This window comes from Mesoplodon mirus (assembly GCF_964341445.2).
Source record: "Mesoplodon mirus genome assembly, chromosome: 2".
Lineage (NCBI taxonomy): Eukaryota > Metazoa > Chordata > Mammalia > Artiodactyla > Ziphiidae > Mesoplodon > Mesoplodon mirus.
This window is the reverse complement of record NC_138977.1, coordinates 120,613,365-120,638,021: the sequence shown is the minus strand read 5'-3', so window position 1 is coordinate 120,638,021 and position 24,657 is coordinate 120,613,365. Positions and strand designations below refer to the sequence as shown.

At 48.8% G+C, this 24,657-nt stretch overlaps 1 protein-coding gene across 1 annotated transcript in view; it reads right to left on the bottom strand.

The window, feature by feature from the left end:
- Window positions 1-4,785: 4,785 nt before the first annotated feature.
- LOC309813728 (uncharacterized protein C1orf198 homolog) overlaps window positions 4,786-24,657 on the bottom strand; it is a 33,959-nt gene continuing 14,087 nt past the window's right edge. The window contains exons 3-4 of the mRNA XM_082638826.1: window positions 10,378-10,917; window positions 4,786-7,641 (exon numbers count right to left, since the gene is read on the bottom strand). Of these exons, the coding sequence (XP_082494952.1) occupies window positions 7,585-7,641; window positions 10,378-10,917 (597 nt within the window). The 3' untranslated portion in view covers window positions 4,786-7,584. The remainder of the gene's footprint in view (window positions 7,642-10,377; window positions 10,918-24,657) is intronic.

The window sequence follows — 24,657 nt, the reverse complement described above, 5'->3', positions numbered from 1 at the left end:
ATAATAGCTGTTTTAAAATTCCTATCTGCCAATTCTATCTATTCTGTCATATCTAGGTTGGTCTATTTTCTCCTGTTTAAGTCACATATCTCTGCTCATTTGTATGTCTAGTAATTTTTTATTGGTTGCTGAACATTGTGACTTTTATGTTTAATGCTGGACTTTGTAGTATTCCTGTAAAGCATGTTGGACATATTCTGACAGGCAGCAAAGTTATTTGTGAATTGGTTTGATCTTTTCATGTCTTGTTTTAAAACTATTTTAGGGCAGACCTAGAGTACCCTTTGTTTTTAGACTAATTTAACCCCACTTCTAGTGCATGGCCCTTCTACAATCTCTGATGAGAGGCCACATATTCAACATGGTCTGCATCCTTACTGGAGAGAACTTGAATGATTCCTGGCCTTGTGTGAACTTTAAGAATTGCTTATCTTACAGATCCCTGATAACTGGAGGTTATTCTTCCTTGGCAGTTGTTCTTGCCCAGCACATTAAGAGTTCACCCAACACATGTACAGATTTGTTTTGGGCCAAAGACTTAAGGAGTTCCTATGCAGAGTTCCTTTCTGGAACTCTGCCCTTTTAATTCTAGTCCCTTTGCCTCCCCAACTCCAAATTCATTCTCTTCACCTCAGGAAGACTGCCAGGCTCTGTTTGGATTGTCCCCTCCCTGTGCTGCAGTCTAGAAATTGTCTCCAACATACTCAAGGGGAATCCTAGGCACTTATCTGGAGTTCTTTCTCTACACAATCTCCCCCTGCAAATTCCAGCTATCTTTTTCATCCCTGAACTCATTCTCCTCAGCTCAGTGAGACTCCTTGCAATACAGTCTAAAAAATGCCTCAAGTCAGAAAACCAAGATTATAAGACTTTTACTTCACTTGTTTCCCTTCTCTCGAGATCAGTCTTGCAATGACTGTTGTCCAAAGGCTACACAAGTTGCTGTTAACATATATCTTCTCTAGTTTTCTAGTTGTTTATGACAAGAGGGTTGAGTCTAGTCCTGATTACTCTATCATTGCCAGAAGCAGAAATCTTGTTTACTTTTAACAATTTCCAACTATGAAATTGTGTGGTCATAAGCATAGTCCACCTCCTCTACTAGAATGTAAGCTGTGTGAGGGTAGCAACTCTGTCCATATTATACACTATGAAATTCCCAGTGACTAGCACCAGGCTGCAACACAGTAAGTACTATGAAGAAAAAAATACATTATTGCAATCCTGGAGCTAGATGTTGACGTGAATCCGTGGAGGGAGACGAGACGAGGGGATGGAGGGAGAGCAATGGAGCACACGGCACAAAGAGAATGACCAGGGCCCATGTGGTTGCCAGACTTGCATTTGGACCTCATTTCCAGTCTGGGCTGTCCCTGTGACACATGCTTTCCATGCTTGGACTTGGACACTTTCACAATAAAAGACTGGCAGTAAATGCTTCAAGATGCCAGTATTGTGTTAAAGCAGTAGACTATGTTTTCTACGCTCTCTGTAGTGTAGTTAGAACGTTTAGAATAATTTTTAAAGATCCCTGCACATATTACTGTGTATAATTATACTGCAGATTCTTAGTTGGGGTAAACTTCAGGTTGCTGTGGTAAAGGCACTGGCCAACTGATGAAATCACCTTCTCCTCCTCAGAGGGCCCTGCCCAGTCTCACACAGCCTGTGTCATCTCTGCTCCCTAAGGCACAGGACATCAGGTGTCACTAATTCCCACCCCCACTCTCCTCCCAATCTGCTTAGTTGCCCCACCAGCTATTAGAGAAGTGCCTGGATTGATTCAGGGTTTAGAGATGTTGGCTGATGTGCAACTGCAGAGTCACACAAATTAAAAGCAAACAGAGCCAAGCCACAAAAGATCTAACCAGTGCTGGCCAAGGGCCACCTCCGACCTAACACACCAGTTAAACAAAAGAGTGTCTCACATCCTGTCTGATGTGAGAGATCAGTAACAGACCTAGATGACAAAAGATGGCAAACTTGTTTGCCAAAAGGCGTCTACTGAAACATGACCACCGCCGGTCCACTCTAGAGCTCTGTTATATTTCTTCCCTGCTACCCTTATTTCCACCTCTGTTCCTCCCACAGGCAATCATTCCACTGTTAAATGTCTTATTTTGTGTGCATGTTTCTAATTTATGCAAAAGGGATTATTCTGTATCCCATTGTTCTTGCTTTTTCTCAGTAGTTTAGTTGTTCAGATCCACCCACATTGCCATGTGCACATCCAATTTGCTGCTTTTAGTAATGATCCATGGTATGGGTCCATCATATTTCATCAAACCATCTTCCCAATGATAGCAGCTACCTAGCCTCCAACTCCCACAGTGCTGAAGTGAACAGCCCTGTACATAGTCCCTTAAGTACCTGTGTGAGAATTTCCATAAGACATGTCCTGGAGGGGGACTGCAGGGTCCCAGGACATACGAACACTTAGTTTAGCAAACAGCACCAGATTACTCCTGACACATGGCTGTACATCTCCTCTATCCCAGGGTTTCTCAACCTTAGCACTATTGACATTTTGGACCAGATTATACTTTGTTCTGGGGCTGTCCTGTGCACTGTAGGGTGTTTGGGAGGATCTCTGGCTTCCACCCCCTAGATGAAACGGCATACTCTCCCTCAGTTGCGGTGACAAAAAACAAAAATGTCTCCCAACACTACCAGAGGTCCCCAAGAGGGGCAAAATCACCCCCAGTTGAAAACCACTGCTCTATCCCCTTTCTGCAACACTTGGCATTATCCAGCTAATTTTTTCTCTGATTACCAATTATTTTAAGCACCTTCTCATATGCTTGACAGTCTTTAAGAATTTTCTGTAATGTTAATTCTGTTAAGGCTGCTGGCCTCTTTTTGTTGATTTGCAGGAGTGCCCTCTGTATTCTTGATATTTGTCCTTTATTGGAGTTGACATAGCAAGTATCTTCTCCCATCCTTTGCACTAATTAACTCTATCCACAGTGCACTTCACTGACAGAAATCCTAAATTTTCATCTATGAGAGTTGTCAGTATTTTGCTGTATGGTTTGTCCTTTGGAATTTTTTTTAAGAAGTCCTTCCTGGCCCTAGGTCACAAGATATTTCCCTCTATTAGCTTTACACATTTACCTTTTGTAATTTGGTCTTGAATCCATATGAAGCCCAACCTTCTATGTGGAATTGTGTAGGAAACCACTTTTATATCACCTACAGTGAATCCACCTTTCCCCTGCCAATCTGTGATGCCACTTTGATTGTAAACTAAGTCTCCTTATATGTGTGGGTTTGTCCCCAAGCTCTGCATTGATCTAATAATCTAGTCCTGCACCAATACGCATAAACGTGTTTTCATAACTGACAGGCAAGGCCCCCCTCATTCCTCAGTGAACTATTACTTTTCCACCTAAAATTTAGTGTAAATGTATCAAATTTACCAAAATATCCAACTGTCATTTTTGTTGAGGTTGCACTAACTTTATAAAATGATTTGAGGAAAATGAACGTTTTTATAATATTAAGTTATCCCACCTAGGATTATTCAGCTTTTCTTCTACATCTTCTATTTACTTTTTTTATAGTTTTCATTAAAGACTGTATACTTGTTGAAGTTGATTCCTGGGTACTTTATACTTTTGACTGCCATTATGAGTTGATTTCTTTTTATTTATGTTTCTAGCTCTCGGTTTTTGTTATGTTAATCTTACATTCAGAATTGCTCACTTGCTTTCTGCCTGAGTTTGGGTGGGGTTCAGAATCACTGATTCCCTCCTGGGGTGCCCCTCTCTTTGGGATCAAGGCACCCAGAAGGCTGATAAGTTCATTAGAAGATTGCATAGAAGCAGAGGATCAAAGAAATTTCTAGAAAAGCCCCACGAATACCCCCAACCCACGACCGAGAGCATTCTCGTCCCCCAGATTCAACATCTTCCCTCCGGGTTGCAAAGTGTTGAATACACCCAGATATATCTTGTGTCTACGCTGATAGGTCCCTCTTACATAGAAACACTTGTTTTCCTTTGGTAGCTATGTTGGTACCACATACTGAGCTGCCATAAAAGTTACCAAACCTATGGGCTTGGGAGCTACTTTGTCAAGTAACTCCCAAGGAGCTACTTTCCTCTCATAACATGTGCACACAGTGACCCAGTGCTTGCTGGCCCACAGACTTCATCAAATCACCCTAGCCCAAAGAGGCAGCAAGTACAATCACTTGCTCACCCAGAAATAGGTGGTCCCCAAGGCAGCAAGGCCTCACTGTGCATGATAACTCAGGAGAAGTCTGACAGCCTGAATCCCCATTTTCTTGAGGGGATATTAGTTTTAAAAATTGACATCTAAAAATTCTCATCAATCTACAGTTGGTAACTTACCACCAGCACCTTAATGAACAGAACAGATTGACGGGCCATGCTTAAATTTGCATGTCTTCCAAGAAAAATCAGGTTCAACAACATTGGAGGGGAAAGCATTCAGGGAGATTGCACCTGCTCTTCTGAGTCAGTCACCTGATGCAATCAGCTGGCCCTGGAAAGACATGCCGTGCTTTCCATGTCACAGGAAGGTTGTATGAGAGCTCTCCAGGGTAAAGCCCACCTCTTCTGCTAGGGGCCTGTACACCTCGGCTACTGCTTCCTACCAGTGTGCAGGGGGCCGAAGGCAGGACTGTGCAAAGTGGGCTTGCTGAAGGGGTTTCAAGCTGGTTTTCACTAGTACGAGTCCTTTTCTCCTCCTCTGTGTTCAACAGCAATCATCCTAGCAGGCTTCCTGACCCCAGCAGAGGTCCCAAATAGACACGTCGAGCAAATTTTAAATGGCTTTATTAAAGGCTGTTAATATAAAATACAACCAAGTTATGAGTAGTCAGTAAGAATTTTTCAGTTTTGAAAACATATATCAAAGAAAGGGAGGCTGCTGTGATACCCACGGGGCGGGTGCGGCTGGGTGCCACACCCTGCTGTTCCCAGAGCGGGTGGCACTCCCAAATCCAGAGGGCAGGGGCAGCGGGTGGGGATGGGGGAGGGGTCCCAGGTGAAAGAACTGAGACTGGTCTCTAGCCTCCTGGTGGAGATTTTCCAATGACAGTCACCCAAAGCAAGACACTGAATCCTTGAGCTGAACCCCAGGGGCAGACAACAGGGTGGCCAGAGGGAGGGAATGCAAAACCACATTAGGCTTCAACTGAAAAGTATGTGTTTTTAAAATCATAACTATAAACATCTGGTTTTAGAAACGCCCTCTTGATACATGGCAAAAAAGGGGGCAAAACGTATAAGACTTTAATTTTTCCTTTACTTGGACACACTAAACATAGATTCCCAGGAGGACAGTGAAAGGAATCATCTTTGCATAGGCTGCCCGGGGTTAAGAGGAGAATCTGCAGGGTCAGGCAGGATGGAGACCATGAGCACGTGTCCTCCAGGCCTTCACCTCTCCGTCTCACACTTCTGTACTTCCGAAAGCAAAGCAAAGCAACACAACTTTAGAACTCCCTCTAGGGCTTCCCAAGTTGTGGTTTTACATTTAATCTCAGGAGGCTGTACCTCTATGAAACTTTAAACACTGTTACGGATAACTGAATACTATTGGGTACTGGACCCCAGATGGTGTTAAAGAAGGTAGAAGCTCTCAATAGCCCCCGTGCCCCTCAGCTCACAGGAGAACCTGAAGGGAATACTGGGTCTTATGAGAAAGTGGAAAGGAAATCAGAGTCATCTCCCGAAACAACAGACAGATCACCTTGGGCTAACTGTCCCGGGATGCAGATCTTTCTTCCCTGCTACACCAACACCAAGGAATGCAAACTCCCTTCTAGACATCTTTTTTTCTTACAGGGAACCTGCTGGCAAGCATGGGTTCTAAGGTCACTGCCCTCAAAGCTGGAAGTGAGGGCAGATGTCGAGCCCGGCTCCAAGGCTCAGCAGCTGACCTGCAGGGCTGGCACCCGGCCGTGCATTTCCAGCTGGGATTTCGTTTTCCCCTCATCGCCGTGCTAGGAATCTTTTCTTCTCTTGAATGTTTCAACTATACTTAAACAGTACAGAAGGGACATGTATTCACCACAGTACCGTCAGTCACCAAAGGAGGAAGGTCAGATGCAAGACCCCAAGGGGCCAAATGAGGTTTAGGGACAGAATGCAATTGGCAGAAACCAAACCAAAAGTTGGCTAGGCCACAGCTTTGGCAGAAACTTTCCTGGAAAAAACAAGTCGCCACGTGCTTTACCTTGGAGCCAGATAAAATATTCTAAAAATCATTTCAGAAGGTCCTATGAAACAGAAAGGCATCTTAAAAAGACACACTTTGATACTGAAACTAGGTGCTTACTGGCAGGCCTCGCAGGGATTAAGGCGTCAGGTGAGGAGAACACAGTGAGAGGCAACGTGGAGACCACGCTCGGGCACGTCCTGCAGGCTCGCACCACCCGGGGCCACGGGGTAGTGGCTCCCCGCCCGCCCTATCCCGCCCTGTCCTCCTGGGCAGCCTCGGAGCTGCCCTAACGCCCCTCCCCAGCAGCAGGGACCACAGGTCAAGCGGGCAGCCGAGTCCACCTCCAGGAGATGCTGTTGCCATGACCACGAAGGTCTCCAGGGGGCGCCGCTCGGGCCATGCAGAAACTCGACTCCGCTTCTGCTGGCGGTCAGGGTTGAGGGAGGCTCCACCGTGACGCAGCTTGACCAGTCCTTGGGATGAAGGGCATCCAGTGCCCCTGCCAGCTTCACGCTGGAAGGTTCTAACACAACTAATCAGAAGAGTCTGGTCTGCCAGCAACGCCCGCAGGTGCCCAGGACAGGAAACACCCAACAGGCCCCAGAAGGTAGCAAAGAACTTCCAAAGGGAAACTGGTACAAACCCAAGCAAAGTGGTAACCCTACAACTGCTACATCAGGTATAAAATAATGTAAAGTTAACACAAAACTTTTAAGCATGCAACTCGTTAATAAACAATGATGAATAGTTTGAATAAGTACCACGGCAGCTTAAAGACGACCTCCATCACGTGCCAACCTGTTTCCTGGAAATGACGTGAGAAGAAAGGGTGGCACATGATGCTGAAGTGTGGCTTCAGCAAGGGAAGCCTGGACAGCTGGCGCGTGGGGTTGAGGACTCCCGCCCCGTGGGGCAGCTCTCCCCATGGGCACAGCCAGCACCCAGCACCATTACTGCTGAGGACAGCCACCCACTGAAAGGAGCCCCGTGCATTTCTAAAAGGGAGGGGATACAGGAGAGGAGATGGAAATCACTTTATGATTTTTGTGACAGGGTTGAGAAAAATCTTTCTCTGAGGAGGGGGAAAAACTGGGTGGAGCTAGAACAGAACTTTTATTTACAAGGTTTACTGAATTCCTAAGAGTTTTTAAAAATTCCAAATGTAAAACTTCTGTTCATCAGATCGTTGAAAATAGCACAGGTATCTGGTCTTACCAAAAAGGGAAAAATCTGGAAAGCTGGACAAGGCCATGTTTACCAGTTTCCAAACGGTTAAGAAGAGAGTGTACAGAAACTAGCAAGACACAGGGGAACGCCGTCCTCCTTCTTCTCCTTCGCCACACCACTTTGGAAAACATTTTGGGATTATTGGTTTGTTTTGTCTAACACATTTTACCAATTGTCCAGAAAATCAAATCCTGTCTTCAAGATGACATTACTTGAGCTGACCTGTAGAAGGGACAAAAACACCAAAATAAGGCATGAGACTAAGTTAGCATAATCTAAAAACAGCATCTCATTTAAAATGACCCAAATGAAATAGTCTGCTTCCGTCTCAGAGGCTCCCTGACCTCAATTTGCCTCAGTGCTGGGAACCAGAAAATTAAATAAAGCTCAATGCAAGCCACACTCCGCCAGGATCCAACACGTACCCCACTCCATCCCCAGGCATGTCTGAGGGCAGCCTGTGGAACCTACCCACAGAGAAAAGGAGAAAAACGTAGCTTTTCTATTTTTGAATGATGGGCATGTTTAAATGTAGTCACTGTGGAGTGTGAGAACAAGTTACAAGTTTCATATGAGACTAATGTGAAACACACACACACACTGACAGACGAAACAAAATAAAATAAATTACCAAGTTGAGGGAGTGAAAAATATGGAGAAAGGATGTATGGTTTATTCTTTTCAGATGATGCGGAAGGTTCTGGAGTGATCTTCCCTAACCCAGGGCCATTCTTCAGGTCACAGACTGCCCACTTACAAGACACGGGGTTGGTTTAAAGGGCCGTCTGCGAGCACAGGCCGCTGATTCAGACACATTTGCACAGGCTTCCGCCAGCCGCCTGAGTTGAGAGGCCCGTCTCCCGGGTCTAACACGAGTGCGTGTTTCCCTGGTGGTCACAGTCTTCCCGAGTGAGGGAGCCTTGACCCTGTGCTCTCCACACAGCGGCAAACAGAAGATGCGGACGCGGAGGCCACGGAGCTGAGCGGCTCCCTCTGAAGCACGTCCCAGGCCCAGTTTTGCCGCCTCTCAGATTGAGCCAGAGCTCGAAAAGCCAAAGGCGTTCAGACTCGTTCCTTCTTCTGGTTTCCTACCAGTGTCTTACGTGCGGCAGCACTTCACGCTGTGCTGTGCACTCGGAAATCTGTTCTTTCAAAGGGTTTCAGGTGCTCTGTCTTACTCACAGCCCCCAACCCCACACACATGCTTTCCTGCGTCTCGTTACAATGAAGACCCTCACGTAGCTTATATAGATGCTTCCTTCAGAGGAAGACCCCACTGTGAAGTGTCGGAGAGAGAGCACCAGGCAGGAAGATTAGGGCGGAGATGGAGCCAGGCGCCAGAGCGGCAAGGGAGGGGCCCGAAGTGCCGGCCTAAGACGGCGGGAGACCCTGAAAGGAGGGACAGGCTGGAAAGTTGATGTAGAGACGATGGTAGGCAGAGGGCCTCCCATCCCAGGGCTCCCCTTCTTCAGGAGGACAACTGACTAGGTCATCTGCCTAGAGAGGTGTGGACATGCCTGGAACCCCAATCCAGGAAACACCCAGAGGACGACCACAGCTGAAAAACAAAACCCACAGCCAGGGGCTGCCCTGGTGGTGCAGTGGTTAAGAATCCGCCTGCCACTGCAGGGGACACGGGTTTGATCCCTGGTCCGGGAGGATCCCACATGCCATGGAGCAGCTAAGCCCGTGCACCACAACTACTGAGCCTGCGCTCTAGAGCCCACGAGCCACAACTACTGAGCCTGCGTTCTAGAGCCCACGAGCCACAACTACTGAGCCCGCGTGCTGCAACTACTGAAGCCTGCGCACCTAGAGCCCGTGCTCCGCAACAAGAGAAGCCACCGCAATGAGATGCCCATGCGCCACAACTACTGAGCCTGCCCTCTAGAGCCCGTGAGCCACAACTACTGAAGCCCTCAAAGCCTAGAGCCCGTGCTCCACAACAAAAGAAGCCACCGCAATGAGAAGCCCGCGCACCGCAACGAAGAGTAGCTCCCGCTCGCCACAACTAGAGAAAGCCTGCGTGCAGCAACGAAGACCCAACGCAGCCCAAAATAAATAAAATAAATAAATTTATTAAAAAAACAAAACCAAAAAAAAACACAGCCTCCCTCTGAAATACACCTACCTATTTATTTATTTATTTTGGTTTTGGGTGATCCTTAACCAAACATTTTCTCTTCTCTTTGCTGAGTTTTCTCAAGCAATGCAGAACAGCTGGTAAAGACAACAGTTGGTGCTCCACCAAACTTGGAAAACACGGAGAAGCCACCCACGCTGCCTACTCTCTTGTAGGACCCTTTCTTCATGACACATGGCACCGCAGCCCGTGAGCCTCTCACATCTCTCTCTTCCTTTCCCTCCGTTCTCAGAAAGACGTCCTTTCTTTAGGACTCCTCCCTGGACACCTAACCCTGTTTTGTGTGGAAACGAGAAGCGGCCCATCATTCCTGAAGTAAGTCTCCTGTGGTCCCCAAACAAGCATGGCTGCTCTCCTGGCAGAGGCCTGGGGTCCCAGCCACTTCCCCCATGTCCCTCAGGACATCTGCGGGTCCCTTCCTCACCGACACCGCAGCCCAGCCTCCCAGGCCCCTGCGTGGAGCCGGCGTCCAGATCCCACCCACACTGCCGCCCTCCCCCTCGAGTCCTCTGCTCACTGCCCCCTGCGTCCCTTCCGTACCTGCCCTCACACAACCGGGGAAGGGCAGTGGGCATCTGGGACACAACCATGGAACAGGCAAACAGGTCACGGCACCAGACGGCTTCACAGAACACATCTTCTGCCCATGTGTTGGTCACCAAGCTGAGTGACAACCCAGCAGACCTGAACCCAGAAGTCCTCTGAGGGATGGCAGAGGAAGGAGAAAATGGGGGCATCTGTGGTCCGCCCACCCACGTGAGGTGGCCCTGGTCACTCGGGAGGAAGGAGCCCCTGGCCTGAAGCAAGGCACCCACCTGTACAGGCACGGGTTCCAAGAACAGAGCGCCCTCCGTGTCCTCCACGGCCTCGGGAGAGGGCGGCTTCCCCATGGGCTCGGAGGCGGCGGCTTCGCTCAGCGGGCTGGTGCAGGCCTGGGTGGGCTGGGGTCTCTCTCGCTCCACGCTGATGCTGGGCAGGACCCACTGCTCCTGGCGGAGGCTGCTGGACTTTTCCACCTTGGCCTCTCTGGCCTTCGGGGCGGGCTCCTGCCGGTAACAGACAGGCAAGACCTTTTCCCCTTTCTCCATAGACTTGATCTGGCTGGGGGTCAGCGACTGGAACTCGGCCTCAGGGCCCTCCCCCCGGGACCGCTCTGCATTGATCTTCCAGAAGGACGCTTCCTCTTCCTTCCGGGCGGCAGGACCCAGAGCATCCAGACTGGAGGACTTGCTGCCCTGGGAGGGTCGGAGGGCCTGCGAGCCCTGAGGAGCTTTGGACAGCGGCCTGGGCTCGGTGTTAGTGCTGCAGCTCGGCTCTTGGATGGATAAGGAGGACACGCTGAACTCCATCTGACTCTAGTGGGATGCGGGGAGGGAGGGAAAGAAGAGAGCAACACATTCGGTCAACGGGACAGGTGTGCCAGCCCACACGTCCCCCCAGTAGCAACAGCACTGCCTGCTGTCCCTTTGCTGGCACTGTCTGTCCTCAGTGGTTAGTTTCAGGACCGCCGTCACAGCCCTGACACACGGCACAAGCTTTGAGAGCCGTCACATCCTGTCACACTGGAGGCTACGAACAGCTCGGACTCCTGAATCTGACTGATGACTAAGGCCGCTGCTTGGTGAGCAGATCACCCACCCGCCTCTTCAGGAGGGATTCCCGTCCTTTCCTGAGGAGAGTGACTGCCCCCCTGGGGGTGACAAGGAAGGGTGCACAGTCAGCATGACAGCACTGCAGTGAGGGTCAAAACCCAGAACCAAGTCCCCACCTCACGGGCCTCTGCCTTCCTGACCAATGGCAGCCAGCAAGGGTGAAAGAAAAACCAACAGCCAGACCCTGCTTCCCTGGACTAAACCAAGAAAGTCAAGGGCAGGCCTGTGTGCGGCTGCAAAGATGTGATCCCCCTCCCACGCCTCCATCCCACACTCCGCCTGCACGCCCGCTACACACTGCATGTTTGTGTGCTCCAAATTCACATGCTGAAGGCCTAACTCCCGAAGTTAGTATTTGGAGGCAGGGCCTTTAGGAGGTTTAGGTGAGGTCATGAGGGTGGAGCCCCCAGGACAGGATTAGTGCCCTGAGAGATGCTCTCTTTCTCCACCATGTAAGGACACAGTGAGAAGGCGGCTGTCTGCAAATCAGGAAGAGGGTCTCCCCAGGACCAACCCTGCTGGCACCGGGATCTCGGACTCCCAGCCCCAGAACTGTGAGAAGCAGACGTCTGTTACTGGATGCCCCCAGTCTGCAGTATCTGTCACAGCTGCCCGAGTTAACAAGACAGCCTTCCTCTCCCATGATCTCCTTGGTGCTACCCTGCTGCTCTCAGCTGGTCCTGCCCCTGTTAGGTGAGGAACCCCTGAGGGCAGGGCAGGGTCCACACCCCACATCCAAGTGCCCCAGAAACACTTTCCTTGATCTGACGTTGCTAACCACTGTGACCTCTAAAAGTGGTAGGGCTGAGCTGTTCTGACCAACAAACCATGAGTGGAAACCTGATGCCTCTTTACAGTGGAGCACCCTGGAGGGTAGCGCCCCCAAGCCCTGCAGAGCAAGCAGTCTGCTGCCTCAGGCATTTCTCAGTTTAAACTGGAACATTCTTCTCTTCCTCTCCACTTCCACTCCCTCATACATTCCCTTCCTCTTATTCTTTTTAAAATAAAAGTATTAAAACTGCATACTAAAATTTGGGGAATTAGAAAAAAATCATTCATAACCTTTCCCTCTTCCCATAATCTCTATTAGTTTGTGTAGTTTCATGGAATCTTTCTCAGATATGTATTTTATGACGTTGCAGTTCTGTTATGCATATAATTTTGGGTATTGTTTCTTCACTTAACCAGAAGCATCATCAATGGTGTTATGTTGTCTTTGTAATCATTAGTTTTAATGGGCACAAGATATTTCACTGAGTGGCTGTCCCACCATCTACTTTCCCATTTTCTTTTTATCAGTTTGCTGCTTTTAATTTCTGTTGTTATAATTAAGGCTGTCAGAACATCTTCATGTATACAGCTCTCCCCCATTTGGAGTTAATTTCTTCAGACAGATTTCCAGAAGCAAAGTACCAAACTACAACAGGTTTAAACCTTTCTTTTATTATGGTTTTGGGTGCATATCAAATTTGTTTGCCAGTGGCTGCCCTGATTTCTAATGCTGCCAGCTATATATCAGAGTAGCAGTTGCAGCCACTGCTTCCGTGTTGTCACTGAGTATAATTTAAAACTGTGCTAACATGGTTCTCTATTACTTTAATAGAGAAGGCATATGCCTTCACTTCTCTCTGGCTGAGACTTTTCCTAAAAGCCCAGATTCTGATGGCCACAGGTCTCTCCTCAAGATGATGAGGCCACAAGGAACTCCAGCTCCAAACACAAGCACAGGCTGCCTTGAAGCTCAGGGTTATAAGAAATAGAACCCAAGAAAAAACATCAAAGCCCATTCAGAGCCTCAGAGCATAGCGCAGCAACAGGTGTGCAGAGGGCAAAGCGGAGAGAGAGACCTGCACAGAGGGTCTGTGCAGACTGTCACTCCCCAGCCTGAGGCGCTTGTCTGCTGGACCACTGGAGCGGATGGGGGCTGGGTGCTGAGGCTCAGGCTTCAGGGTCAGACCCTGGGGAGAGGACTGGGCCTTCATCAGAAAACAAGAAAATTCTCAAGTAAACAACCTAACCTATCACCTAAAATGATTAGAAAAAGAACAAAAACCTAAAGTCAGCAGAAGGAAGGAAATAATAAATATCAGGGAGGAAATAAATAAAACAGAGGTTAAAAAAACCATAGAAAAAATCAACAAAACCAAGAGCTGGTTCTTTGAAAGGGTAAACAAAATTGACAAACTTCTAGCCAGGCTCACCAAGAAGAAAAGAGAAAGAACCCAAATAAAATAAGAAATGAAAAAGGAGAAATCTCAACTGATACTGCAGAAATACAAAAAACCATAAGAGAATACTATGAACAATTACATGCCAACAAATTTGACAACCTAGAAGAAACGGACAACTTTCTAGAAACTTACAGACCACCAAAATTGAATCAAGAAGAAATAGATAATTTGAACAGACTGATCACTAGAAGTGAAGTAGAATCTGTAATAAAAAGATTCCTACAAACAAAAGTCCAGGACCAGATGGCTTCACAGGTGAATTCTACCAAACATACAAAGAAGAATTTATACTGATTCTTCTCAAACTCTTCCAAAAGTTTGAAGAGGAGGGAACACTCCCAAAGACATTCTACGAAGCCACCATCACTCTGATACCAAAACCAGACAAAGACACCACTAAAAAAGAAAATGACAGGACAATATATTTCATGAATATAGATGCAAAAATTCTCAACAAAATATTAGCAAACCGAATCCAACAACACATAAAAAAGATTACACACCACAACCAAGTGGGATTCATCTCAGGTTCACAAGGATGGTTCAACATACACAAATCAATCAATGCACACCACATTAACAAAAGAAAAGTCAAAAACCACATGATCATCTCAATAGATGCAGAAAAAGCATTTGACAAAATTCAACATCCATTCATGATTAAAAACTCTTACCAAAATGGGAATAGAGGGAACATATCTCAACATAATAAAAGCTATTTATGACAAACCCACAGCCAATACAATACTCAATGGTGAAAAGCTGAAAGCCTTCCCACTAAAATCTGGAACAAGACAAGGATGTCCACTCTCTCCACTGCTCTTTAACATAGTATTGGAAGTCCTAGAGATCAGACAAGAAAAAGAAATAAAAGGTATCCAAGTTGAAAGGGAAGAAGTAAAATTGTTACTATAAGCAGATGACATGATACTATATATAGAAAACCCTAAGGACTCCACACAAAAACTACTAGATCTAATAAATGAATGCAGCAAAGTAGCAGGATACAAGATTAACATTAAGAAATCAGTTGCATTCCTTTACACTAACAGTGAAATGTCAGAAAGGGAATGTAAAAAAAAAAAAAACCTTTTAAAATTACACCAAAAAAAAAAAAAAAAAAAAAACCTAGGAATAAACCCGACCAAGGAGGTGATTTATACACTGAGAACTATAAAACATTAATAAAGGAAATAAAAGAGGATTCAAAGAAATGGAAATATATCCCATGCTCTTGGATTGGAAGAATGAACATTGCTAAAATGGCAATACTACCCAAAGCAATTTACAGATTTAATGTGATCCCTATCAAATTACCCATGACATTTTTCACAGAACTAGAACAAATAACCCAAAAATGTGTACAGAACCATAAAAGACCCAGAATTGCTAGAGCAATCCTGAGGGAAAAAAAAAAAAAAAGCAGGAGGCATAACTCTCCTAGACTTCAGACAATACTACAAAGCTACAGTAATCAAAACCATGTGGTATCGCTACAAAAACAGGCATACAGATCAATGGAACAGAATAAAGAACCCAGAAATAAACCCACACACCTACGGTCAATTAATCTTCAACAAAGGAGGCAAGAATATAAAATGGGAAAAAGACAGTCTCTTCAGCAAGTGGTGTTGGGAAAGTTGAACAGCCACATGTAAATCAATGACATTCGAACACACCCTCACACAATACACAAAAATAAACTCAAAATGGCTTAAAGACTTAAACATAAGACAAGACACCATAAAACTCCTAGAAGAGAACACAGGCAAAACATTCTCTGACATAAATTGTACCAATGTTTCCTTAGGTCGGTCTCTCAAGGCAATAGAAATAAAAACAAAAGTAAACAAATGGGACCTAATCAAACTTACAAGCTTTTGTGCAGCAAAGAAAACCATTAAAAAAAACTGAAAAGGCAACCTACAGAATGGGAGAAAATATTTGCAAATGATGCAACCGACAAGGGCTTAATCTCCAAAATATACAAACAACTCAACAACAAAAAAACAAATAACCCAATCCAAAAATGAGCAGAAGACCTTAACAAACATTTCTCCAAAGAAGACATATAGGTGGCCAGTAGCACATGAAAAGATGCTCAACATCACTAATTATTAGAGAAATGCAAATCAGAACTACCATGCAGTACCACCTCGCACCAGTCAGAATGGCCATCACTAAAAAGTCTACAAATAACAAATGCTGTAGACGATGTGGAGAAAAGGGAACCCTCCTACACTGTTGGTGAGAATGTAAGTTGGTCCAGCCACTATGGAAAACTGTATGAAGGTTCCTCAGAAAACTAAAAATAGAATTGCCATATGACCCAGCAATCCCACTCTTGGGAATATACCTGGACAAAACTATAATTCAAAAAGAAACATGCACCCCTATGTTCACAGCAACACTGTTCACAATAGCCAAAACATGGAAACATGTTTAGGAAACAACCTAAATGTCCATTGACAGATGAATGGATAAAGATGTGGTACATATAAACAATGGAATACTATTCAGCCATAAAAAAAGAATGAAAAAAATGCCATTTGCAGCAACATGGATGCAACTAGGGATTATTATACTAATTGAAGTAAGTCAGAAAAAGAAAGACAAATATCATATGATATCACTTATATGTAGAATCTAAAATGTGGCACAGATGAACCTATCTACAAAACAGAAACAGACTCACAGACATAGAGAACAGACTTGTGGTTGCCAGTGGGGAGGGAGAGGGATAGACTGGGAGTTTGGGGTTAGCAGATGTAAACTATTACATACAGGATGGATAAACAACAAGATCCTACTGTATAGCACAGGGAACTATATTGAATATCTTGTATTAGCCATAATAGAAAAGAATATAAAAAAAGAATGTATGTATGTGTATAACTGAGTCACTGCTGTACACCAGGGAGGGGCACAACATTGTAAATCAACTATACTTCAATAAAAAAAAATTTTTTTAATCTAGACATTAAAAAAAAAAAATCAAAGCTCAGGTGCTGGGGCTCAGAACAAATGCAGACTCTGAGCGCATCCAGTGCACCGGGCACAGTTTTCTTTTTTGTTGGGCTTTTCTCCTAAAAAGTTTTTATCCTACAACGGAGAAAATGGAGGTCTGGAGCAAATGAGTGAATTGTCCTAGGTCACTAGTCCATTAAGAGCAGGTGGGATTTCAGTCTGGAGCAAGTGATTCCGAGGCCTGCAGCTGTGCTGAGCATCACACCACATCTAAAAAGCCAGTGGCCGCCAGGGATGATGTCCGTGTGAACACCAGCGATCCCCATACGTGGCAGGGTTTCTTTATGTCAATGACCTAATCTGATTTTTAAAGGGCTGTTTCTGAGTGAGTCATTCTCAATACTCTGCATATTTCCAAACTCCACAATAAAATACAGGGAGAATGTGGGTACAGAGATGATGAGTTCTTTAAATAAGCAAAGTGCTAGAAATAGCTTGGAAGTGGGGACTGAGCCTGAGAGAACAGAGTTGAGATTGATCTGCAAATTGCGGGGTAAAGAAAACACTTTGAGCGGTTCGTCAAACACTAGGCTCTTTTAGGATCAGCCATCTCTCCAGTGGGGAGAAGCTCCCGGAAAGCTGGGCTGAACATGAGTCTGGGCACAGGACAGCACTGGGCCGAGCCAAGGATGCTGGGGAGAGAAGTCAGCCATAGTGGTTCCAGGACTGCTTCCAGCCCTCGATCAGGGCACCGAGCAGCACTTAGCTGGCTGGAGTGACAAGCTGCAAGAGAACCACGGAGGCTTTCAGGGCTCCTTGGGCTACTGGAGCCCTCGTGAGAGCCCCTCGGGGAGGGTGACATCTTGGTAGAAGAGAGGGCCAGGCTGACGGGGGTGGCTACTTGGTTTGGGGCGCCCCAGTGTGAAAATGAGGAAAACAAGAACTTACAGAAGAAAAAACGTTCTAGTGTATCAGCTTCTAAGCCTTTTTGCCCAGGCATTTGTTGTTTTCCATTCTGCAAATAAAATATGACTACAACCCCCTTTTAAGAAACGGTCCTCCTTGATCAGCCACACTGGTGAGGGTCTCTTTCTTTCCCACTCCTCGCCCCAAAGGGCAAAGGTTTGTGGTTTGTGGTTAAAACACATGCCTGTTGGGAAGGGGCGGGCAAAGAAAGAAGAAGAGGGGAAAAGGGTCCTTTTTCCTGACCAGAGTTCATCTTACTTGGCTCCAAGACCCCAGAACGCCAGCAAAACTGGACCAGGACATGGTGAAGAGGGGCTCCTGGTCACTTTGAAAGACGCGCTGTTGTCCAGGTCACACAGAAGTGGCACCTGCACTGCAGCTCCCTCTGTGCTTTAGGAGAGGTTTCATTGCTTTGTGCTCGGTGACTCCACCCTCCCTGGGCCGCCCCCTTCCCTCCCAGACCAGGCTGAGGCCTGGTGTCTCTGCTTCCTCCTAGGAGGGCCCCTAAGCCCCAGGTCCCCTTCAGAGGCGCCTCCTGCTCACCGGCCCAAAGCCACAGCTACCTTCTTCCCTGAACCAGCTCTTCTCAGCAAACCCACCAACGACCCAGCCTGAACCCGGACTCTTTTCTTCTCTAGTAAAGACGGAGTATTCTTACTCCCTGGGCTGTTGCTTTAGAACCTGGCCCGGCACATAGTAAGTGCTCAGTAAATGCAGGCTACTGGGCTCTGGTCCTGTTCTGCTTGGTCAGAGGCATCTAAGCTCCCCGGGGCGGGCAGCAGCATTCCCACTGGATCCCCTCCGGGTGCTGGCCCCTCCCCGCCTTCCTCTGGTCACCAGGGGTGTGGTGCCCGTGGCTGGGACACGCGGGCCGTGTCTGCGTCCAAAAGTGAGCACAACTCTGAAGCCCCATCCCGGCCCAGTGTCCCCCATCCCGGCCCAGTGGAATCTGAGCTGAGACACTCCCCACAGGGATGTACTGCAGCCACAGTGCTGTCCCTGGACCCCCCCAGAGCCTGTGCTTCTGGCGGGGTCTCTGACCTCACCTTCCCCCGTGGCCCCGAGGCTATGCAAGGGGGCCCTCTGACACTGGAGCAGATCAGTGAGCAGGAGAAGACAGCCCTGGCTCGCGACCTGACAGGCCAGCAGGGGGACTGCGTCTGGAGCCTGTGATGAACGCTAGCAAGTCAGGAAGTTCCCATGCAATCTTCTGATTTCTGGAAAAAGTCCGTTTTTCCAGGTGTGGACAAAGAGCTCTCGGGAACCCGGTCCCCTGCGCCGAGCTGGGCCCAGCAACAGGATGCTGCTCCACGTGAAGAGCAGCCCCCAGCTCGGACAGCACGTCGGAGGGGGATTCAAGCCCGTGGCCTTATAGGAGATGGCTGAGACGGAAGAGTGAGGGGTACTCAGGAAGCCCTCTCCCCTCCTCACAGCAATGCTGACGGCGCTACCCTCTACGTCCCAGGCGCCCCGGTTGGAGCCCCAGGGCTATGCACTGAGCCAGGCCTGGGTGTCAGCCTCCCCATGTGGGGAACTAACTGGGTCTTAGCTGGCCACGTCCGTTCTAAAAACAGAAAGCCCACAACTGAGCCCAGTGCCTATTTTTACGTCCCACTCACTGGAGAGGAATGTGTAATATTTCAGTAAAGGAGGGTGCAGGCGGCCAAAACTAACTGTTTAGCTTGGCGGCCTCTGGCAGATCTAAACTGTTGAGATGAAGGCTGCAGAAACATTGTCAGAAAATATAATAGCTTACTGGAGCAAATCCTAATAAATTCACAAACCATTTAACATTTATCCTCCTCCACCTCCCCTGCCAAAGGAGGAAAAGGAAGAAGAGGGGAAGATACGAAAAACTTTTAGAATCTCAAAATTAGTAGGATGACAATCTGGTGGGGAAGAGAGCATGGCCTAGCCACTGAGACTGGGGTTGTCAGACCCTCCAGGACAGCGGGGCACAGGGGACAGGGTCTGGAGACCACCCGCCCCTAACCCCGAGGACCCAGGGGCTAGAGAACACTCCTGTATTTTCACCAGGGAGCCGGGCGGACAATGGACAGGGCCCAGCTGTTGGGGCCCACGGCAACGAGCCTGGGGAAAAGCCAACAGACACCCAACAGACGGTGGGTGTGAAGGAGCCTGTGGTTATAAGGGCCAAGGGAAGGACAGGAGCCTCTGCCCTCCAGGTGCTTGTCGTCTCACAGGGACAAGATGCACCAACAAAGAACACCACCGGTGACATTAACGTGTGTCCGTCTAGCGCAGAGCTTCTCAGGAGGGACACAGAACGGGGACAGTTGCAGACGCTGTGGCAAGGGGTGAAGCACACGGCGCTGGGCTGGGACATCTAGCTCACACCCCTCACTCTGGGCCTCTGTTTCCTCATCTGTCAAAGCGTGCATTGTGGGGATTAGCTGAGGAAATGCCCCCAAGGTGCTCAGCACAGATCAGGGGCCTGTGGGAGCTGCCCGGCTGTCACAATAACTGGGAGAACCACAGGAACGGAATCTGCTCCGGGTGTGGGGGCAGATGGGACCTGCACGGGTGGCTGGGGGCCAGGGGGCTGGGCAAGGCACCGAGGCAGGCGAGATCAGTGCCATGCGGCAGGGCTGCGGGGCTGGAGAAGAGACCGGCCGTAAGGACCCTTGGGGCCAGAGCAGCAGGCTGGGCCCCGGGCTGAGGAGCTGACAGGTCACTGCACCTACAAAAGCCAGGAAAGGTCCCGAGCAGGGGGCCACAGGCCTGCTCTGGATCTCAGGAAGGTGAGCTAGAGACAGCACGGGGGAGGGGCAGGGGGAGGGGAGGGAGACTTCACTGCTGGGCAGAGCCGGGGGTCTCCGTGAGGGCCCCCAAGCAGGAGTGATGCTGTGATGGGAGCATGGCGTGGCTCCACGGCCCTGCGTTTCTCAGAAACTTTTGGCTGGCGGTGAGGGGGTACAGCCAGGCAGAGCCATACTTGGGAACCCAGGGAACGCTCCACGTACGGACATCCCAACGGAACGCCCTTCTGTCCTGCGTGGGTGAGAGATGCCTGTTAGCCACAGACAGACCCAAGCTCCAATCCCTCTTCATCGATTCAACCCGCCTGCCCGTTACCGCCGCCCCTGAGCACCGGCATCCGGCCCGCAGCGGGGGCAGCGACGCTGACCTCCTGGGTGAGAGAATTTGACGTGCTGCAGATCCCTATGGTGTGGACCTCAGCCCGCGGAGACGCTCTGGCTCCCAGGCTTACTTGTCCTCCTGAGGAGCAGCTGAGAGGCCTCCCTACTCCAGGAGTGGTCTGCGTTGACCCTCGGAGATCAAGGAGCTGATCCCCACCCAGCTGACTTACGATCCCCAAATAGGCAGCCGAACCTCAGGTGAAGGACTCGGGTAGACAGGGAGAATCCAGACCGCCTTGGGGGAGGCGAGCACGGTGGGCGTGGCGTCCCCAGAGTCCAGCCACTCGGCGCTAGGGCCTGACCTACCTCTGCAGGAGTCTCCTGTAAACCCCCCGGCCCAGAGGGGCGGCAGCGCAAAGCATCCTCTCCTCCCGACTCCCCTCTCTGGAGCATTCCAAGTGCTGAGTGTTTTCCTTGTGGAACCTCAGGACAGGAGAAGGGAATCCGCCGTGGGGCCCTGTAGGCGCCCTTGCCCCTAGCACACCTGCCAAGCTGACGGATGAGGGGAAAGATGATGACCAAGCGCCCGGCCGGGACGGGCACTTCTGCCTCGGAGCCTCCCTTCCGTGGGGAAGAGGTCGGAGCGACAGAGGCATCAGGCCTGGCGCGGCCTCGGCAGGAGGCGACCCAGGAGGGGAGGGCAGGCTGGACGACTGAGCAGGATCCGAGGAAACGGGCAGTGCTTGCCCGGCATCGAGGCCTCTCCTGGTCAGAGCTGCCTTTCAGGGACGGACAGCACCAGCTCGTCCACGCTCTGCAGGTCTCTGCAGGTCTCTGCAGGGGTCCTCGGCCACGGGCTGGCCCAAAAGAAGGAGCCCAGACAGAGGTGCAAAAATTGGGAAGAAATCTCAAATCCCTGAGATTCTCGGCTCTGTGCCCAACAATCATCACCTTGGGTCAGGCTGACCCTGGCCTCAGCTGATCGACTGGTGGATGAGAAGTCAGAGCTGAGAAAGAGCTAGGCACTTAGTTGGCTATCATTAAATGTCTGCAGAAGTGGGGACCTCCCTCCTGGTCCAGTGGTTAAGACTCCACGCTTCCAGTGCAGGGGTCGCGGGTTCGATCTCTGGTCAGGGAACTAAGATCCCACATGCCGTGCAGCACGGCCAAAAAAAAAGGAAAAAAAAAAAAAAGTCTGAAGTGAATAGCTGCAGAAGGCACGAGACCGTATCTACCAACGTGTATGTAAATATGTGTTATGTGAATGAAGGAAAATGACTGGAGGAATGATCGTGTGGCTAAAGCGGTCCTCCTATGTGAGTTCTGCCCCCAGGCGCGGTCACCCCCACACTGGGATCTTGGCCGAGACCAAGTGTTTACTCACCTCTGAGCCTTAAGCATAATGTCTGTCCCAGAGTGGAAGGATAATCAACGTCCGCCAGATTTTTGAAAAAAAATCAGTGAATGATGTCATAGAGACAGGAAGTAGAAGGGTGGTTGCCAGGGGCTGGGGAAGGGGGAAAGGGGGTTTTCGGCTTAAAAGGAACAGAGTTGCAGTTTGGGAAGATGATACAGTTCTGGAGATGATGGTGGCTACAGCTGCACAGCAGTGGGAATGCACTTAAGGCCACCGAACTGCACATTTACAAATGGCTAAGACGGTACATTTTATGGGATGTGTATTTTACCACAATTTAAAATTCAAAAAAAACCATCAGTGGATGATAGACAATCAAATGAAACGACCCGCTGTCAGGGTTGTCAGAGCGTGGAGTCTTTGATTTGAAATGGCACACATTCTCTGCAACGGTCCGTCAGCAGCTGCAATCCGTGTCCTCACACCGCAAATCCGGGCTGGACTGTGCCTCGATTTGACCAGCAGAACAAAGCAGAGGGGATACTTTGGTGCCCAAGCCTCAGCCTCGGAAGACCCTGTCAGCTTCCGCTCTCACCGGAGGGAACTCTTCCACCAACACGTAGCTCCACTGGACACACGTGGCCCCAACTGGACACGGAAGAGAGGGTACCCTAGAGCAACCAGCTCCCATCGGCCGTCAGATGACACGTGAGCGGTGCCCGGCGAGGCCCACAGAAGAACAGCCCGGCTGAGCCCTGCCCAGACCACTGGCCCCCGGAATCAGGAGAAAAGAAATGGCTGCTTCAAGCCGCGAAGGAGTGAGGTGCCTGCCATGCATCAAAGACATCAAATGACAAAGAGTCTCCAGCCTTGCAGTTGGAGGTCAGGGCCACCCTGCCCTGGCTAACCCACCTCCTGCATGCAGCTCTCCAAAGAAGTTCTCATCCGTCTTTCAGTCCTAAGGAAGAGCGTGACAATGCAGAGAGGTGGGCACTCACGCTTCAGCTGGGGAGAGGCGAGTGGGGGAACTCCGACTCTTGATGACAGAGCAGGGGTGAGGCCCTTTGCTCTCTGGAACGCTCTCTATTTTGCCTCTACAAAGTTCTGACTTCAAATCACGTAAGTGTGATTTTGAGAGCTCAAATCGAAAGGTGAGGACACAGCCCACCTGTTCATGAAATAAGCTGGTTCTCTCATTGAAAGGGAACGTGAAATGAATTGGGAGATTAGGTTTGACATAAATACACCACCATGTGTAAAACAGATGGCTAGTGGGAACCTGCTGTATAGCACGGGAAGCTCAGCTCATGCTCTGTGATGACCTAGATGGGTGGGATGGGGGGAGGGGTGCGGTGGGAGGGAGGTCCAAGAGGGAGGGGATACAGGTATACATATAGCTGGTTCACTTCACTGTACAGCAGAAACTAACACAACATTGTAAAGCAACTATACTCCAACGGAAAAAAAAATGAAACAGAACTCTCAGCCACAAGACTATACCTTTCACTAAAAAAAAAACAACAAAAAAAACCAAGTTAATTAAAATGTGAGCAACACATATTGACTTAAGTTTATCAAGCCTTCTCAATTTATGCAGGTTCCTAAGGGACCTGGATGGTATCTGTGGACAATTAACACCAGCACGAGTGTGACCCGTGCTGGACTGTGTCAGCACACCTTGTTCTAGAGACTTTTTCCCGGCACCTGTTCCCACACTGAGTCTCATTCTCAGCAGCCGCCCCAGGTGCTGCCCCATCCTTGCCCCAGAATGTCATCTGCATCAAGCTAATAACAGATGAAACATCCCATCCCACAAACGGCTGACTCAGGAACATTTAACAAGGTAAATTCTTATGAGAGTAGATATCCTCGTGGGGGGCATGATGGACTTAGGGCTCGGGGCATTTTAACTAATTTGACTTCTCTGTCTTCATCACTGAGACATCATCAAACACAGGGCCCAGTCCAGTAACATCTGTGCTGCCTTCTGGGCCACTGTCCCCGAGGCTGTCCACTCCCCCCTGCAGACTACCCATCTGCCTAGGATTACAGTAATGCCCCTACATACGAACAAGTTGTATGTAGGCACCCAACTAACACAATGGGCTATCTAGTACTGTACTGTAACAGGTTTAAAATACCTTTCACACAAATAACACATAAAAAACAAACAAAAAATAAAACATTTTTTATCTTACAGTACAGTCCCTTGAAAAGGACAGTAGTCCAGGACAACAGCTGGCATCCAGGGGCTGGCATCGAGTGAACAGGCAAGAGTTACTGGCTGGAGCGGGGAGAGGAGGTGGGAGACGGTAGAGCTGAAGGATCGTCAGCAGTAAGAGATGGAGGGCAAGCTGCCATTTCATGCACGCCTGACATTGGTAGAATGCACGTTCCCGTCTTTGAAACTTTGTAACTTGAAGGTTCGTATGTAGGGGACTTAACTGTAGTGCTTGTCAGTTACCCATCTGGGGAACCCATATAAAAGGAATATCGATGGCCCTGGCTGAACGTCAATGTCGCGAGGTCCTTTCTACCCACCTCCAACTCCCTTTGCCCTGTCACTGCACAAGGGATTTATGGGTGGGTCTTGGAGCTCGGAAGCTGCAATCCCAGGCTGCCCCTCACCCTCCCTGGCTGCCTCCCAGCCACCCTCGCTGGTTCAGCCACCCCTTAACCAGTGTCCAGATCCTGAAGGAGACTCCAATTCCAGGCACAACGTCATCACTCACCCTGACCTCTGCGCAGACCTAGGTTATTAATCTGCCACGGAAATAAAAAAAAAAATCACGCACGCAGGATGCAGATATTTGCATCTTTA